Source organism: Lactuca serriola, chromosome 7 (genome assembly GCF_051521515.1).
Source record: "Lactuca serriola cultivar US96UC23 chromosome 7, Lser_US96UC23_V15, whole genome shotgun sequence".
NCBI classification, from domain to species: domain Eukaryota; kingdom Viridiplantae; phylum Streptophyta; class Magnoliopsida; order Asterales; family Asteraceae; genus Lactuca; species Lactuca serriola.
In genome coordinates, this window is record NC_136414.1 from 165,753,719 (window position 1) to 165,773,774 (window position 20,056).

The following is a 20,056-nucleotide window of genomic DNA, read 5'->3' on the forward strand; positions in this document are numbered from 1 at the left end:
CTCGTTACGAAATCAATTTGCACGCCTCCGACCTCGACCGACTGCACATTTTGAGTTATCTGCTTGAATACTCCAATCAGCCTCTAACCAATAATCAACATGAGGAAGTGGTGAAAACCCATCATTATATTGTTGCTTGTATGTCACAGTTGTGTAAACATGATTGATAATGGAAAAAGGGTTATCCCCTCTAAAACGACAAACTGCAAGAGCATGTGAACAAGGGAATCTTTCCATCTGCCATGCACTTACCACATGTGCATGTATGTTGATAATAACTGACAGTGTGGGTATTACCTCCGTTTTCATTTATTCGTAACTTGGTGACAATTCTATAGACACCTTCATTATAGTTGAACTCAGTTAAAGTATGAATTTGTGCAGAAGTGTCACGTTTACGAAAGAGACGCCACATACGTGAAGGTAGAGGTGTATTGCAATTCATTGCAGCATCACTATGTTTTCTAAAAAGTTGTACAGTTCTATTGAATGTAAGATCAATACACGCCCTAATAGGTAGTTGTCTTGCTCCCCGTAGCGCATTATTCATACTCTCAGATATATTTGTCGTTAACGACCCCCATCGACAATTTTCATCATAAAAAAGACACCATTGACTTTTATCAATTTGGTCTAAATACTACCAAGCTTCAAGATTGATTGCTTTGATTTGTTTCTTATACTTCACAAACTTTCTTTTTTCTGTGGTGCTTCCAATATCCCAACAAAATGATTTAAGCCTCACGTTCTTGTACTTTTTCATGAGATTGCTTCTGATGTGTCGAAGACAAAATCGATGGTATCCCAATGGCTCTTTCCATTCCTCTAGATTTGCCATTGCATGAATTATTCCTTGATGTCGGTCTGAAATAACACACAATTGTCTGTCTTGAGCAACAAAATGTATGAACTGATACAAGAACCAACTCCAACTGTGTATAGTTTCCTCATCAACAATGGCATAAGAAACTGGTAATATATTATTGTTGGCATCTTTTGTAACAACAATAAGCATTTTACCCTTGTACGAACCCTTCAAATGACAAGCACCAATGGAAATAACAGGTCGACATAGATGAAATGCATTAATTGCAGGTCCAAAAGCCCAAAAAATATACTTAAATTTTGCCACATGTGATGAGCCATTTGGATTATGAAACCATTTCACGGCGGTATTAGGATTTGAAGTTTGCAAAGTTGCAATGTACTTGGGTAACTCTGCAAAGTTACTTTCCCAAGTTCCATAAATATTCTCTATGGCTTTTCTCCTACCATGCCATGCCTTCCAATAAGAAACGTCAACATTTAGAATATTTTTAATATCTGCTTGTATATGTTTCACTGGATAAGCATTATCTTTTTCAATTGAGTGGATGATGTAGAAGGCTATAGTTGCAGAGTTTAGACTTATGTTGTCATTGCATCTACAAGATCCAAAACAATTGTATGCATCCACCCAACGTGTGATCTTCCACATATGATGGTTTTTCTTTTTCATTGCATGAACATACCATGCACACTGCGGTGTATATGGGTCAGTATTAGAACTTCCTTCTTCACCGCCAAGAGTTTTACACTTTGTTATCCAAAAACTACTTTTACTTTCACAAACCTTAAACTCTCTATTTTGCTTGATCGACCAAAGTCTTACTGCCTTTTTTACCTGATCCTTATTTTCAAACAACATTCCTAACCTTATTTTGTTTTCAGATTCATTCCAAAAATCTAAATAATTTTTTCTTGGATATCTACTACGTCATCGTCGCCTTCGTCTCCAATATCGTTCATAAAGTTCATAATTGGACTTTTACTCACAATCGGAGTTTCATTCACATTATCGTCAGACTCATCCCCAACATCACTTAATGATTCACTAACACTATCTTCACTAAATTGGGAGTTGGGTTCATCAAACCCAAAGTCATTATCTGTCTCACATCTAGCACCATTAGGTAATGGAAATTGTACCTCAGAGGGGTTGGTGACAAAATCAATAGGCTGAACTGGCTGTGATACTCCATAATTGTTAAGAAGATCTACAAGACTAGTATTCGTACGCCACATTTTCTGTAACTGCAAAATAAACAATAAGATGAAATATATAAATTATCATATTTTACATAATGTTTCACGTTAGATATTTGAAATTTCGACAAGAGTATGTACCTTACAATTTAGTTGCGAAGGAGGATTCGTATATGAAGTTACAAACGTGACTGAAGAATTAAAGAAGAAAAGTTGGGATTTCAAATTTGTGAAAACTATGGTTTATGAAAATGATGATGGAAACTAAAATGGTGAATTTAATATATATACATCAGAAAATGAATTGAACGTAAACAAAGTGATAATTATTTTTTTTAGCTTTACTTACATATTTTCAGATGAAAATGACAATTCATACTTTTACTTTTGCATGTGGATAGTGACAATTAAGACACCTACTTTTGCATATGGATAGTGACAACTAAGACATCTACTTTGCCATAAAGAATGACAATTCAATGGCTTTTGTTTTTTTCTACAAAGAATTTGACATAGAAATTATATATATATATATATATATATATATATATATATATATATATATATATATATATATATATATATATATATATGTTTTACACTTTGCTATCCAAAAACTACTTTTACTTTCACAAACCTTAAACTCTCTATTTTGCTTGATCGACCAAAGTCTTACTGCCTTTTTTACCTGATCCTTATTTTCAAACAACATTCCTAACCTTATTTTGTTTTCAGATTCATTCCAAAAATCTAAATAAATTTTTTCTTGGATATCTACTACGTCATCGTCGCCTTCGTCTCCAATATCGTTCATAAAGTTCATAATTGGACTTTTACTCACAATCGGAGTTTCATTCACATTATCGTCAGACTCATCCCCAACATCACTTAATGATTCACTAACACTATCTTCACTAAATTGGGAGTTGGGTTCATCAAACCCAAAGTCATTATCTGTCTCACATCTAGCACCATTAGGTAAAGGAAATTGTACCTCAGAGGGGTTGGTGACAAAATCAATAGGCTGAACTGGCTGTGATACTCCATAATTGTTAAGAAGATCTACAAGACTAGTATTCGTAGGCCACATTTTCTGTAACTGCAAAATAAACAATAAGATGAAATATATAAATTATCATATTTTACATAATGTTTCACGTTAGATATTTGAAATTTCGACAAGAGTATGTACCTTACAATTTAGTTGCGAAGGAGGATTCGTATATGAAGTTACAAACGTGACTGAAGAATTAAAGAAGAAAAGTTGGGATTTCAAATTTGTGAAAACTATGGTTTATGAAAATGATGATGGAAACTAAAATGGTGAATTTAAAATATATACATCAGAAAATGAATTGAACGGAAACAAAGTGATAATTATTTTTTTTAGCTTTACTTACATATTTTCAGATGAAAATGACAATTCATACTTTTACTTTTGCATGTGGATAGTGACAATTAAGACACCTACTTTTGCATATGGATAGTGACAACTAAGACATCTACTTTGCCATAAAGAATGACAATTCAATAGCTTTTGTTTTTTTCTACAAATAATTTGACATAGAAATTATATATATATATATATATATATATATATATATATATATATATATATATATATATGTTAGATTAAAAAGAAATATTTGATATTTACATAAATTCTGATTATGTAATTTGAATAATAAACTTATGTATTATATGTAATAAAGATTAAAATATACACTTAAAAAATTAAAGATATAAAAAGTAAATAATAGATAAGTTATGAGGTTATTATGAGAATTGAAGGGGCCAAAATGTAAATTTATATATTAATACGTTGGATTTTTATTAGAGCCACAAAAAAAACCCATTTTTGCAAAAGAAATAAGAATCAACCCATTTTTGCAAAAAAAACTCCTATGTAATGGCTACAGAATGGATATTGCAAGATGATATATGTTGTGGTCTAGAGGAGGTAATTGAGGAAGAAGAAAGTAGAGCACAGGTGCAACAGAATGTAACCTCTTCTTGTAGTGCGAAGACTCATCAGAAAAGAGGTCCTCATTCAGAATCATGCTTTTTTTGATTTGACATCATCACCTAAAAGTTATAAACGAAGTCGCCATGAATATGATGATCTTGAGAAAACTTGTATCGATTTAACTAGCAGTGCCTCTACAGGAGGATGTAATAATGATATCCATGAGCCATCCTCTAGTTGGGATTACAGGATGTGCACATTGCTGAATCCGGTAAGAACTATTTTAAATCCTTCTTGTTGAGTTTTTTCATTAATTTGTTATATATACAAGACATGTTTGATTATGATTTATGATTTATGGAAGGTTTTGGCTCCGGTGTGTGAGTTATGTGGAACCCACAAACCAAAATATGTTGAAGACAACTATAAGACATGGTCATGCAAATTGTGTACACTGGAAAACAATGTGACGCTAGAGAAATATGGTGCATGTGACATTGGAGATATTCTTATTGCCAATCCATAGGAACCCCAACACCAAATTTGGGAACTTAAAACCAAGAAACGTACACAAATTTAGAATTGTTTATCTAATGTTTTGACAAGCAATGGACTCGAAGAATACGTTGTTTAACTAGTTCTCTTCAGAACATATAAAGAGAACAAACATCTATCTCTTGATGCTAATTTCATTTTGATGTTTCATATTTTATCTTTTGGGTTGTTGTTGATGGTTGACTGTTGTATTCTCATATGATTATTCTCGGGTCTCTCTTCATCCACCAATTTAAATCACGGCACAACCACAGCCACAACCACATGCACTCTCATTCATTAATTCGTCAGTGTAATGTATGCCTTCCCGATTCTTAATCTCATGACTCATGAGAATTAGATATGCATCTCCACTCCTTGAGCTTTGATTCTCTTCTAATCTTGTACTCGTATAGATATATTAGAGTCTCAACCACTTATTTCCACCAATGAAGTTTGTATCAAGAAATGGCATTGCTTCTACATGTGCCAATGACTTAGACCATGATACCCGATTCTTTCTGTCTGCACCTTTTCCTCTGCACTCGTATTCTCCAAACACAGCCGTCCTAGGAACACAAATAAATCCATCAACATTCAAATAAATTACTTTCTTTTCTGTATATATATAACAATGATAATTAATGAAACTATGGGAGGAATTAATGGATGGATACCTTTGTCTCCATGGGTGGTTCCAGTCGCTCCAACCAGAAGGGTCTATGATGTTGTCGATATCACAGTAGGAGTAGACTGCCCTTGAATAATTTCCCCAAGCTCTCCCCAAGTAGATTTTCCCTCCTCTGCTTCCAGTTATTGAACAATTCAGAAAAGAAAATCCAGTGTCCTCTTCTTCTGATTTCCTATGATGAGCTGCAATGGCTCCATATTTATCAGCAACTGAATGTAGATTACATTCCTGAATACATCAATCAAACCAAACCCAAATCCAAATCCATCATCAGTTAATGAATGAATGTGAGTTTCATATATTATATATTATATATTATATATATGTTTACCTACCCTGTAGAGCGATCTAGATTCACCAAAGATGAAATCGATGGATCCTTGTATGTAACACTGGTAAAAGTAGTGAGATCCATTGGAGTCCAACAGAGTGTCTTGGGTCCCCAATATCCTTACTCTATAAAGCATCGCCTTGTCCCCTGCAAGCCTCAATGCCACTGCTTGCTGCTTATACCCTCCAGCTACTGCAACAACTGTATTCTGCATGCATTGCGTTCATTGTTGATCAATATATACTACTATGTAGATTAATCATCATGCATGTACGTTGTATAATACCTGAATAGTGATCCCCGAAGCACAAAAGTAATCAGACTGTACATCAACAGAAGCGGTTCTATATGTTCCGAGTTCCGAACCATCTTTGTGTTTGTCAGAGGCTTTGTCATTCCAACTCAATATTGTTTCGGAAGCCTTATTTTCATCTCCGATGAAAGAGATATATGGCTTGGAAGGTGGAACAATCACTTTTTCTCTGCACTATGCATCTCCATCACATGACATTCACTTGAGAGATGCATAAATTAAGAATGAATGAATTAATCTCACTTAATTTTCATATATGCTTGTATAATACGTACCTGTAAGTACCAGGAAGAATGTAGATCTTGACCCTGATGGAATTGTTGAAAGGGACCATATCAATAGCAGCTTGTACAGTTAGGGCATGACCCTTACCGTTTTGATCAACTACGATCACTTTACTCCCATTTCCATCCCCGAAACTTAAGCTCTCTATCTCCTTGTAGTGATAGTATTCCTCTATCTTGATATCGTCCCATGTGATATAACTACTCTTCACTTGATTAACACCATAAATCAGGAATGAGAAACCAACCAAAATGCCAAAACCATTGAAACCCATGGTGATTAATGATGTCGGGATCTATCGAGTATGTGATAACTGGGTCGGGCACTATCGAAGTCAAAAACTACACGTTACAAGAGAGAGATAAAGAGGGAGAGAGGGAGGGAGATAGAGGTTAATTAATGATAGGAGGAGCATTGTATGTATGTATGCATGGAATATGGTTGTTTTGGATTTAAAAGGAATGCAAGAAACAAGATTAGTTAGTGTGTTCTTCTTACATGTCAATTAGATTAACATTGTATTCTTGTGGTGTATGGATGTCTGTAAGTATATAGCTAGAGAGATCGAAAAAAATAATAAACAAACAAAGGTGAGTTGTTGAGGAGTGGTTATGGAAGTAGAAAAGGTAAATTAAGTTGATTAACTATAGTTTTGGGTTGCTGAAGAAGCTCATGGAATTTGATTATCCATCTCGTCATCTCGATCCTTCTTGTTGTTGTTGTTGTTAGTAGGAATGCATGAAGGTGGTTTATTTAGTAATTATAGAAATGGAAAATGGGATTCCAAGGATGTAGGATAGGTTTTTCAGGTTGTGGGCAAAAAAACTTAACAATGCCCTCGTATTTCTGCCGATTTACAACGTAAAGTAATAAAAAAAAAAAAGACATTTTTATGTAAAAATTCCATATACATACAAACTAAAACTTGCTAACGTAACAAAAAATGACGTCTTGGTATATTCTTTTATGCAAAAATATCAATTATCACTAACTATTCAATCTTTCTTGAATTCATTTAGTTCGCATGTATAACCTCATAATTTTTTCATTTTTAAAAACTTCTTCGTGACAAATATGTAATGGATGGAGAAAGGTTTGGATTGCAACAAGTAGATTTATTTCTAGCAACAACATGTAAATTGTTAGAGAAAACAGCGTACTCTAATAAACATAAAAAAAATAAAATAAAAAATTAAAAATAAATAAATAAATAAATAAATAAAAATCAACTCTAAATCACATAGATTATCATTAAAATACTCTAATAAACAATGTAAAAAGAGAAATTTACAAAAATAGCCATTTACACTAATGACATTACAAAAATAACCAAAAAAAATCGAAATTACAAAAATAGCCAACGATTTCGCAGATGGAGATGCCCCATCTGCGAAATGAGCTTCTCATCTGTGAAAGTACAAGCACCTAAAGCACAGCTGTGCTTTAGGTGCTTGTACTTTCGCAGATGAGAAGCTCCATCTGCGAAATGGAGCCTCATCTGCGAAATACCCTTGTTTTTAACTATATAAATGTTTTTTTTTCTCCATTTTTCACCCTTATCTACACAAAAACTCTCTCTATCTTTGGGCTTCTCTCGGAATTTTGGCTTAGTTTTTGAAGAAAATGGAGGATTATGTCAACAATCCCGCAAATATGGTTAGATTTTAACTCTTTTAATGTTTAAAGTTATTTTTTATTTTATCATTTGTTGTATTATTTAGTGTTAAAAAAAGGGTAATTTTGTTGTGTTTGATAGTTTTAATATTTCTTTAGTATACTTGAAGTTTAAATGCTATTTTGTTAGTGTTTGTTTGAATGTACAAGTAGAGACTGCATAGATAATGTTTACAATTTGTTATTTTAGTTGTTTGTTTAGTTGTTGTATAACCTGAAAACTTGTATATTCTTATCGTATAATTGTTTATATAAAGTGAAAAATAGTTAAATTATAGTATGTCAAAATAGTCGTTTGTATATATATTTGTCGTATAAGTATAACATTTGTATAAGTTGAAAATTTGTCGTATATATATTGTTAGAAATTGTTTGTGTTTGTCGTATAAGTTGAAAATTTGTATAAAGTTGTTGTCATATAACTTGCGAAATTGTTAATTTGGTTGTCGTTTTATTTGAAAAATTGTTTGTTTATATGGTTATAAAATGTTAGTTTTAATTAGAAAGATAAAAATTGTTTATATATTTGTCGTTTAAGTTGAAAATTTATTTAATAAAATGTTTTTATAATTATGTATAATATTGTTTTTTATCGTAAATATATTTGTTGTATAACTTGGAAAATTGTTTATATATGTGTATGTTATTGTTTTTTATTGGAAATATATATATTAGTAATTAAGAAATTGTATTTGCATTACTAATTGTTTATGTACTTATTGCAGTTCGTAATCATATATTTTAAAAACAAAATATTTTTTAGTTCTCTAATTTGTTTTTGTGTTTTTTTTTTTGCAGCATGATTTAAGTTTTATCAATACGAAAGCCTTTGTGAACTTAAAAGGCTCGGGCGGTAACATATGGGAAGTATTTGAAGTTTTAGATGATGTCAGACGTGCCATTTTCAGAGATACTGTCTTTGGTTATTTTATTGATGTCCCTCGTTTACAAGGGGACACATTATTGTTTCATAAAATGTTCCTTCATCAGATCCGGCCGGACCTTGTTTTATCTCCAGATGGAATAAAACGATTATATTTTCGAGTAGGCAATACGAAAATGGTTTATGGGCCGGAAGAGTTTTGTTTGATTACCGGCTTCAATTTTGGGGAGTATCCAAAAAACATTCGGAGAAAAGGGTCGGAAAAATTATTAAGCAGTAAAAAAAGATGTTTATTGCGTGAACGGCTATTTCCGGACCATACTAATAGTTCGATGAAAATCGGCGACCTGATACATTTAATTTTAAATCGAACATTCCTAGCACTTGACGACGTTGATGCAATTAGAGTATATTTGATATACATTTTGTGTGAAGGTTTTTTGGGTAAAGAAGTTAATGATCGGGTGCCACAAGATTGGTTTTTTTTTTGCTGAGAATTTGGATCTCTGGAACAGGTATATTTTGTTTACGTTAAAAGTTCTATTTTATTAAAGTTATAATTTATATAATAATCATTTTTGTTTTTTTGTTTTGTTAGCTTCGCTTGGGGTAGCTATCTCTGGGATTTTACTTATGTTGACCTTGAAGATACATGGAACAAAATACATAATTATTTATCACTTTCTGAGCGTGGTCACACTTTAAAGTACTCCGTCTCAGGATTTACGGCTCCAATAAGGGTATAAAAATTTTCTTATATTTAGATTGTTTTATTGTTATGTTTTTTATTTTAATTTTAACTTTTATTACTGTAATTGTAAAAAATTATAGATATGGATATATGAGATGATTCCGGCTGTTCGTGCATGTGGATTTGCATCGAGAAAAAATAAAGACTTGCCTCGGATGAAACGATGGAGTGGAACAAAAAAATTGAAATGGGTTGACGTGAACAAGATTTGGTCAAAGATGCAGGTTTAAAAATATTTCGTTTATTATTAATAAACTTGATTATTATACTTTTATATGCATTTTTAATATGTTTAATTTTTTAGGAGGGGTAACCACCAAGACAAAACATGTTACCGGGTGATGGTGAGATGACATCTTGTTATTATATGTCATTTCAAGAGTATGTATATGGTGAAGGGAAAGCAGTTCCATCCCCAGTACGGGACCATTTTAGGAGACAAGACGAATCTTCGTCTAGTATGTCGTCCAGTGGTCGCTCTCATGGTAGAGGTCGGGGCAGTGGGAAACACAACCTAGACGAGGTGTTGAAACGGCTACATGCACTGGAGCAGCATGTGTTTATGAACCGACAACCTACAGAGGTTTTTGTTGAAGAAGTGAATACTGAACAATTTTAGAACGACATTAGTTTTGATGATCCGATAGTGTCACAAAGAAATTATGATGAACAGGTTAGTTACACGCTACATTATTTTTTAAATTTTATTAACATATATGAATACCTGTGTTCATATTTTATATTTGAAAATATAGGTTGTTATAGATATTACCTTTACGATTTTAATAATTACTTTTTAATAAAGTGTCTTTCGTTATTAAGTAAAAAGTTATATTTTTAATATAGGTGTTGGAGGAGAGGAATGAGTATGCGGGGAACAAATTTGATGATGATGTGTTTGATGTAAATGATTATAGTGAAGTTAAAGAGGTTCTTATAGTTACATTAATATAAATATTTTGTTTAATTAGATATTATTTCTTATTTAATTATGTGTATTTCGTTATTAAGTATAAAGTTTTATTTTTAATGTAGGAGTGGGAGGAGAGGAATGACAATGCGGGGAACAAATTTGATGATGATGTGCCGGACGAAGACGAACTAATAATAACGGGAATTGTAGATTATTTTGATGATGATGATGGCAAAGAAGTTACACCCGATAAACCGAAGACTCGAAAACCATCACAATATTTGTGCCCTCCTTACACTGAGGTATTCGTTTTATTTATAAACTGATGATTTTATGTTTATGTGAATTATCTGAAAGATATAGATTTAAACATTTGAATATTGTTTTTAGTTGCACACGACACTGAAGCAAAAAAGAAGAACAAAAAAGAAGGTTGATATCAAATCAACAAGCCCCGTTCCTCCTCCAGTTTTTGGTGTTGCTCATGACTTCTCCATGTTGCGCATACAACCTTACGTAGCAGGCGGTGAGGTTGTCATCCAAAATTATATATTTCATTCATATGATGTCCAACATCGTTTGTTTAATTTCGTGTTAGATAGAGATTTTTGGAGCTCATTGTTTGGGCATACACACGACGGATGGTTGGAGTCAGCGGTAAATTAATTGTTAATTAATTATTTTAAAAGTTAATTGTTTTTTAGTCAATAACAAAACTATCATGTGTGCAACATATAACCATTTGGTACCGACTATTGATGGAGAGACGGTTTGAGAGCGACCGACATACAATAATGCCACCAAATTTTTTTGTTTCTCATGCTTTGGAAGAAGGACAGGACTGGAGGGCGTTTATGGCTGGTATTGCTATGTACCCCAACTTCATGGTTGCTTGGTGGGATGTTGATACGGTAAACTTAATTGTTTATATTGAAAATAATATCGTTTTTTTGTTATGTTTTTGTATTGTGATGTAAATAAACATAATTTTACTTTTTGATCCTTATACAGGTCTTATTGCCGATTCATTCATCCCCTAATCATTGGCTATTTGGGGAACTACGATTAGCGTCAATGGAAGTGCATATTTATGACAGTCTTGGTAGAGGGGCTTATGAAAAATTCAAATCTGAAGGAATCTTTTCCAAATTTGAACGTCGGGTGACAAATTATTTGGACAAGATTAAGTATTGGGCCCGGAGGAACATCCCAAGGATTCCATTGAATATGCAATTCATTTATGAAGAAAATGTTCCCCAACAAAGTAGTCATTTTGGAGATTGCGATGTTTTTGTTTGTATGTTTATGGAGCAATTGGTTTCGGGTCAACCAATACGTGTTCTTATTGACCCAAAGAACGCAGCTTTAGAGTTCCGTCTACGGATGACAAAAATTATTTGGGGGTCTAGTCTTGGTCCTATGTAGTTGGATTATATAATTGTATATATAAATTAATGTTGGATTTGATTATTAGTTTATTTTTACAGTTTACTCAACGGATGGCAAAAAATATAACGTTACGACAATTACAACAAATTAATGACCTACTAATTACTTATCAATACATACAACATAAGAGCGACTACAACATTTGTTTTAACGTTACAAATACAACAATTTATTGACCTAACAACTTCAAAACCATAAAAACAATATTGAAAAGCTTACAACTTGTAAACAAGAACTGCCAAGAACAACACCCAACTACAAACCAACGCTATCTTTAACTTCTTATTTTCTGATTGAAAGAGCTTATTAGAATTAGCTACTTTAGCTATTACCATAGATGATTGGTCCTTCTCTTCATCAACCCAACTGATAAACCCGCATTTTGGTCCCTGTTAAATTTAATATTGACAGTAAGAAAATAATTTTTTGTGATGTAAACACGAGGGTTTAAATTTGAATGACGTTAACAACATGATACCAAATATGGGCAAGCGTAAAACAATCTTCCTGGGTTTTTAGCTGTACCCGAAATCCTAACGATACGTTCTCCTCCGCAATTGCAGTATGCCATTAGCCTTCTTTTTCTTTTAAATCGGAGTTACTTTCTCAGTTAAATTTTTCATACTAAGTGACACCCATTTATAGAAGAAATCATATTACAGACAATTCTTTTTGACTATGAAATGAGCTGGTTTGACTATGAATTCAAAAAGTTGAACTACGAAATGCAGACAAGTACATTTTGTAGTATTGTCATGTCGGTCAGTGAAATTTGACTATGAAATGAACTGGTTTGACTATGAATTCAAAAGGTTGAACTACGAAATGCAGACAAGTACATTCTGTAGTATTGTCATGTCGGTCAGTGAAATTTGACTATGAAATGAACTGGTTTGACTATGAATTCAAAAAGTTGAACTACGAATTTTGATCAGTAGAGATACAATATTTTCTATTTATAATTGCATTTGTTTCATATTGCATTTGTGTGATGATTGTAGAGCACTATAATCGGTATTGAAAATGAGTAGTTATAGCGAAAGAACCTTTTCTCAACTACCAATTTTCTTGCATAACCTTCAAAGAACAAATCCTAATACCTTCACAGCCATTAAGAAAACCGATACCAACCGCTTTCAATTCTGTTTTGTGGCTTTAGGTTGCGTGGTATAACATACTTCTTTTATTGAGTTATATAATATTTCATGGTAATGTATCTCGATTAGTTTTTACTTATCACAAATATGTGTTCGTTTTTATGTAGATTCGTACCTTCCTTAGGTGCATGATACTGCTGATGTATGTGGGTTATTTACCCCTTCTTGGGAGCTTTCTGACAACAATGTACTTCGCAGTGGCTTTAGATGGAAATCATGAACCACTACTCTTAACAATTGGTTTGGGAACCTTACAGTGTGAAGAATCATGGAGATGGTTCATGATGAGGTTAAGAGATTGTTTAGGTGAGGACATAGAGGTTGGTTTCATAAGCAACCTGTGTGATAACATAGACTTTGGTGTTCAGAGTGCCTACTCGGATTCCTATCATGGATATTGTCCTAAAGATATAGCTCGAAAGATACGTGAGTCTGTCGGACATAACAATACAAAAGTCGAATCGTTGTTTTGGAAGTCATGCAATGCATATAGCGTTCATGATTTTTACTTGTGTTTGGAAAGGTTGCAAAGTACATGTAGGAAACCACCTTTCTGCACCTTGCTTATGAGTCCAATTTACTGGCTTGATATACCGATTTCAAAATGGACAAGAGCATTTTTCCCAAAAATACGTTACAATGTTAAATCGATTGACGTCCCTGAAATTTTGCAAATTATATCCTCACGTGAGTTTCCTATAACAACGATAATTGAGTTAACCACCACGTCAATACAATCAAAGTATGCTGAACGGGCCGAAGTGGCGGGTAAGGGAGATTGTTATATTTAGTTTTTTTTATTGTGCTACTATTTTTATTAAAATATCAAATTTTACAGGGAGGTTGTCTGGTGGGTTGACCTCTTACGTTGAGAGTAAGGTTCAAAAATGTCTCAACAAGTCTTATAATTGTAATGCAAGACGTTTGTATGGGGATACATTTGAAGTCGATGACAATTTTGCCACCAGCAACGTACAACTTGAACGAAGGGTATGTAGTTGTGGTAAATGGCAAAAAAGCGGTATACCATGTGGCCACGCTATAGCATGTCTAAGAACCCGTATATCTGAGTCCATTCACAGAATGGTTGATTACAAGTTCACTAATCATGTGCATCGACTTGCATATGGATCTGAGTTGGTGAATACTATACCATCACATGTGCATTGGGAAATACCAAATGAAACGGTGGTCCTGTTACCTCCCTCAATGCAGTAGTTATTCATGTAGCACCTTTATGTTTTATGTAGTATTATGTATTAGTTTTTTATGTACGCCGTTTTTATTTTAGTGTCGTGTTACGTATTAGTTATCCATGTACCCAGTTTATATTTTATGTCGTATTATGTATTAGTTAATTATGTACCCCATTTATATTTTATGGCGTTCTATGTATTAGCTATTGAGGAAACAACATACATTAAAAGAAATGGACGTTTATTAAATAGTAATGACTACACACATACAACAACAAGCAACTTAAATAACGAAAAACAATTAACTTAACCAACATGCATATTAAAAATAAGGGACATTCTTTAAAAGATTTCATGCATCTAAGTGGGTAAACTCGCTACCATCATATTCAAAACGGTATAGTTCCAAAGCCACCTGCCGTAGAATGTCTTCATTCGTATTTGCATGTTCGTTATCTAACTCGTTATAAATACGTTGAAATTGTTTCACCTTTATTTTCATATCCAGAAACTTCGCTTTGACATCTCTTCTTCTTCGATATTGAGTACGGCTCATTAAATGGTGAAACAAATGACAGACACGAGACCAAAATGATCCAGCACAAACTTGTGGGGGACCCGGTGGAAAATCCTCCTCTACAGTTATAATCCAAGCTTGAACCAAAGCGACCTCCTCTGCGTTCCTCCATATATGTGGTGAGTCCATAATTGCAAGGAGGGAAGTAATACAATACAATTAGAACGGATATTGAAATCTATTTATAACGACTCCTTACTTTCCTGGTGCAATGGCTTGTCAATTCAAGCAGCAATGTATTGTGTTGTCATTCGACCGGGGATGAATTGTCAACTCGAACAGTGATCTGTTGTGTTATAAGTATAGTACACTGCATTCGTCAGTTAATTTTGACTATGAATTGCAGACATATTAGAAGATTGGACTGCGATTTTGTGTAGAAACTACTATAAATTGACCTTAAGTTACATGCAATACTTTATTAAATAAACCAATACAGCTGTTCAAATATTGTTTTTTATATTCTACTCTCTTTGTTTCAATCAAAATGAGTTCTATATCATGGAGCAATGAAGAGTTCTTGGTTCTTACACATGCTTATATTCATGTGTACGAGACAAGCAAGTTGAACGATCCAATGTTTTGGAGCCGTTTAACCAATATTTTCAATGTTGAAAACCGAATGGATACAATAAACGATCGTGACGAACTAGACATTTTAGCAAGATGGTATGAAATGAAAACCGAAGTTATATTATTCAACGATCTTTATACCAAAATTGACGACACCCGTTTAAATGCTACTCAGGAGGTCATCTTGGAAGCTGCTAAGGAGGAATACAAGTCATTAAGTAACGGGTTGGAATTCCAGTTTGAAGCCCCTTGGAATATTTTGAAATATATCCCGTTTGTTTAAAATCTATTTTAGTTTATTATGTGAGTACTAGGTTATTTTCATGTACTAGTTTATTTTCATGTATTTCTTATGTATTTCGTATGTATTTCATTTGTTTAAAATATATTTTAGTTTATTATGTGAGCAACTCGTATGATTAACTTGAGTTAATAAATGGTCATTGCATTAGTTTTCACAATAAATTAGAATACATTAGTAACAAGGATTCCATGAACCATTAAAAACATTACAACAATTACATGAAAAACAACGACATAATACGAACAAAGCATTAACGTAAAACACAAGTCCATGGGTTATTCTTAACAGAAATTAGAGCGGTCTACATGAAATACTGTTTATCTTTAACAACCTTCCAAACTTCCTCATATTCGAAGTCTCTGCCGTCATGCTCACAGATGTAAAACTCTGTAACAACTTCCAAGAACTCTTCTTCGTCACGATAACGAACATTGTTACGTTTCGCATAATTACATGCTCGATTGAACCATGTCACTTCTTCCTTTACATCCATCCACTTAGTAACAACATCTGATTTTTCTCTTTTTTTTCCTTCTCCCATCTCATGGTTAAACAAAGATGTTATGTGACTCCATTCATCACCAATTAGGCAATGCGGGGGAGCAAGTAACGATACACCATCCTTAACACTTAGCCAGCATCGTGTTAGAACTAACACCTCGTTTGTCGTCCATGGCCTTTCAGAATTGGAACCAGGTACTTCATTCGAAGAACTTGCTGCATTCGACGACATTTCTAATAATGGGAGTTCGTTTCGTTTAGGTGATTTGGGTGTTTGGTTTTTAGATCTTAAACATCTATTTATATAAATAAATAGACTACGAATTAATACTTTGACTACGAAATGGTTATATTTGGACTACGATTTTCAGCTTTATGCGGTGTTTTGTCTTGTCAAACTGTCATTTATCTCTTGTCACTTAAGGGTCCCACTGCGATGTGCAGGTTGCTACAGTGACTTGTCATTACTGTCTAGTCATTTCAAAGTTGGACTTCTCATTACTGTCTGGTATGTATAAATACCACTTATAGCTCCAGTTTAATACAATATCGACTTTTTTATGAGTTCCTCACACAAATTCGAAATTTGCTCATGCAACGAAGTAGATTGTTACTACTGTGATTCGGTAGACCCTTTTTTTACACCCTCTTCAGCCGGGCCATATATGTCACATGAAAATTTTGAAGAATTAAAGAAGGCTGAAGCACAACAAGAAGAGGACAAAGAGTCATCCCGACTTCTCACTCAACTTGCTAATGATATTAAATCGGAATTCAAACAAGCTCAAGAATGGATTGACCTCAATAAAAACAAAATCAAAGAGCATAAAGATTGGATAAAAAAGAGTAAGAAGGCAATCAAAACGACTGAAAAACGGCTTGCTGAGAAGGATGAGCAGTTGATACACATTATGGTAAAAAAGGATCGTTTCGAAGACAAAATGAGAATTAGGGATGACTATATAACAATGGAGAAAGAGGAGTACCCGTTGCAGTTCCCTGAGTTTAAAAATTAGTTACAAAGTTGTTGTAATATTATCATGAAACAGATTAGGTTGCCAAAGGATCGTTTGTTGTTTTTTTAAAATAACATGTTGTAACTAATAAAAAAAATCTGCAAACTATATTTTATAATATAAAGGCTTCATTCATTGTTATAATCAACAAACTTAACTAAAATATGAAAGCATAGCAATGTCTTGTAAGAGTTAATAAAAATATTACAATACATAATAAGTTAACAACTCGTCATTACTCTTAATTTCAAGGTTGTTTTATATCAAAATCAGCGTTATAGGTTTGTGAGCAACCCGCTGAACCACCAATATTATATGCCATTTCTGCAGTAGAAATTATGTGACCTGCTCTGCTACCAGACGCCCTTCCAGTACAATTATTTCTCGTGTGTCCTAGTTGACCACATGTAGAACACTCTTTTATAATTGGACCCTCGCCTTGGGATGGAATGCGGTCTGTGTTTCTTGGCCTGCCTGGCTGACGTTTATCCATTATAGGTGGCTTAACAATCATCAAATCATCGGGGATCTCCCATTTGGATGGCTTCGGCAGAGGGTTTATTGATTCCTCATATGTTTTCCTCTGTGTTTCGGTAAGGTAAGCATTTAATGCAAACCTCGAGCAGTCTTGGTAATTGTTCACTGTTAAACATCTTATGACATGACCACAAGGTATCCCATCAAGTTGCCAATGCCTACATGTACATGTCACATGTTGAAAATCAACAATCACATTTTGTGCCCCCTTTTTGACCTCACATTTCGTATTTGAGATCATGCGAACATCCCATTTGGTAAAAGTTTTCTTGTTTTCTTTTACAACTTCATCCGCCCAAGGGGTAAGTGTTGTTGTTGCTTCCGCTAAAAAAACAGCCAAAATGAAGAAGTTAAGATCAATAACATCAAAACTAATAAAAAATTAATATTACAAATTTACTTAATACCTGCAAAGTTACGTCTTTGAAACCACCATTATTGCATCGTAGCACGAAAAAAATCGATCAACATAAGTATTGGCACCTTACGTGCGTGTCTAGATAATGCATTTATAGACTCCGCACTGTTGGACGACATAAGATTGTATCAGTTCCCTTTAAAATGTGCCCTTGACCAGGTTTCTGGATTTATACTTTTTAAGTACTCCCATACTAGTTCTTTTGTCTTTTTCATAACATCCATGGCAGCATCAAAAGCATCAACTGTGTACGCCCTACACGCCTCCCAAAAAATTCCTTTAACCGTCTTACTCTTGCCGAATCTAGATACTATGTTGAAATATAAATGGACACCACATATTCCATGATGAGCGTGAGGAAAAATGTTGGCAACGGATGTTGCTATAGATGGAGACCTATCAGATATAATTGTAAGCTCCTGCATATTTCCTATGCAATCATGTAGTTTTTGAAAAAACCATTTCCAAGAATCGGTACACTCATTTTTGCATATACCATATGCAACCGGTAATATTTGGTTTTTTCCGTCCTTAGTAACTGCAAGTAACATGGTACCTTTGAACTCGCCCTTTAGGTGAGCTCCATCTACTACTAGGGTCGGCTTACAAAAATTGACAAAAGTGCGTACCTACAATACATTGTATATCTATTCAAATACACCAAAATAAATATTAAAAAATTAAATTAGGATATGATAATACTAACCGAGCAACTGAGTGCGACGTACAAAAACTCAAAGCGATCATCAAAATCTGTTTTAATATGTGTGACAGTACCCTGATTATGTTTAGCCAAGTTGTGACAATACGCCGGAAGTTTGGTAAAAGAATCCTCTTTCGTACCCCTTAACGACAACAATGCATATTGCTTCGCACGCCATGCCTGATGGTATGAGATATTGATATTCAATTGAGCATTCATATCATTAACAATTTCTTTTCCCCAATAAACTCTACTATAGTCTTCAGCCAAAACATCAGCAACATATTCACCCAAAACATATTTGTTTGCTTGTCGATGATTAGGTTGCAACAATGTTGAAGAACATGTGTGTACATCAACAAATTTATTCACTTGGAAAAGTCCATCAGAATTTTTAATTGTTTTTGCTCTTAGTAACCAAGAACAATTTTTCGAAACACACACAGCTTCATACCTTGATTTGGTGGATCTACTTGTCCTCGTCTGGAAACCTTCTCGAACACATTTTTTACCAATACACCACTTTAAAAGTTCTTTGTTCTTAAATATACTCTCACATTGAATCTTTTGAAGATTCATGTCTACCATCTGTGTTGGGATATCTTCATTAATATCAACTGGCCATGCTGGTATAGGGGGCATACTGTGAAAAAGGTTATCGGGAAACTTAGCTTTAACTTCATCACCCAACTCATCTCTATCGGAATTGCTTTGTAGCCTGGTTATATCTAAACATACATCACCAACATCAACATGATGCCCGTAAACATGATTTTTTTCATTTTTTTGACTTGATTTTTTTTTCTTTTTAGTTTTATCTACCACACGCCTATTCATAAGTTTAACTTCTTGTTCGGCAACATCATCACAACGACCACCCACATGATTAAGATATGTACCAACATCATCATCACCAACAGACTTGTAATTCTCGGGATCCACATAGTGAATAGGTGAATAACTAACATTAACATTTTCAGCAACACTGTAAAACTGAGGTACACTAGGAGTATTGAAAGTACCTATCGGATCGTTGCTCCCTTTATAACTACATAAATTACCAACAAGCTAGTTTCCAATTTCACCACCCCCATTAACCTCCTCAACCTCCTCAACCACCACAAACACTTTCACAGCCCTTCCTCCACTACATTTGATTACGTTTATCAACATTCTAACATCCATGTCTTCAACTATAGCTATATAATAATTTAATTCAGGATGGTGGAAACAAAGACTAATTCTATATTTGTCTAACA

General features: G+C 33.8%; 2 protein-coding genes across 2 annotated transcripts; both read right to left on the bottom strand.

Annotated features, from left to right (window-relative positions):
* Positions 1-640: 640 nt before the first annotated feature.
* LOC145064515 (uncharacterized) lies at positions 641-1,687 on the bottom strand. The gene has a single exon (XM_079011951.1). The coding sequence runs from the start codon at positions 1,685-1,687 to the stop codon at positions 641-643; it is 1,047 nt and encodes a 348-aa protein (XP_078868077.1).
* Positions 1,688-4,946: 3,259 nt separating this feature from the next.
* On the bottom strand, positions 4,947-6,419 carry QRT1 (Pectin lyase-like superfamily protein). The gene is made up of 5 exons (XM_079011952.1): positions 6,136-6,419; positions 5,834-6,029; positions 5,552-5,755; positions 5,203-5,444; positions 4,947-5,094 (listed from the first exon to the last, which is right to left on the bottom strand). Exons 1-5 carry the CDS (start codon positions 6,417-6,419, stop codon positions 4,947-4,949), a joined length of 1,074 nt encoding a protein of 357 aa, XP_078868078.1.
* Between the last annotated feature and the right edge of the window lie 13,637 nt (positions 6,420-20,056).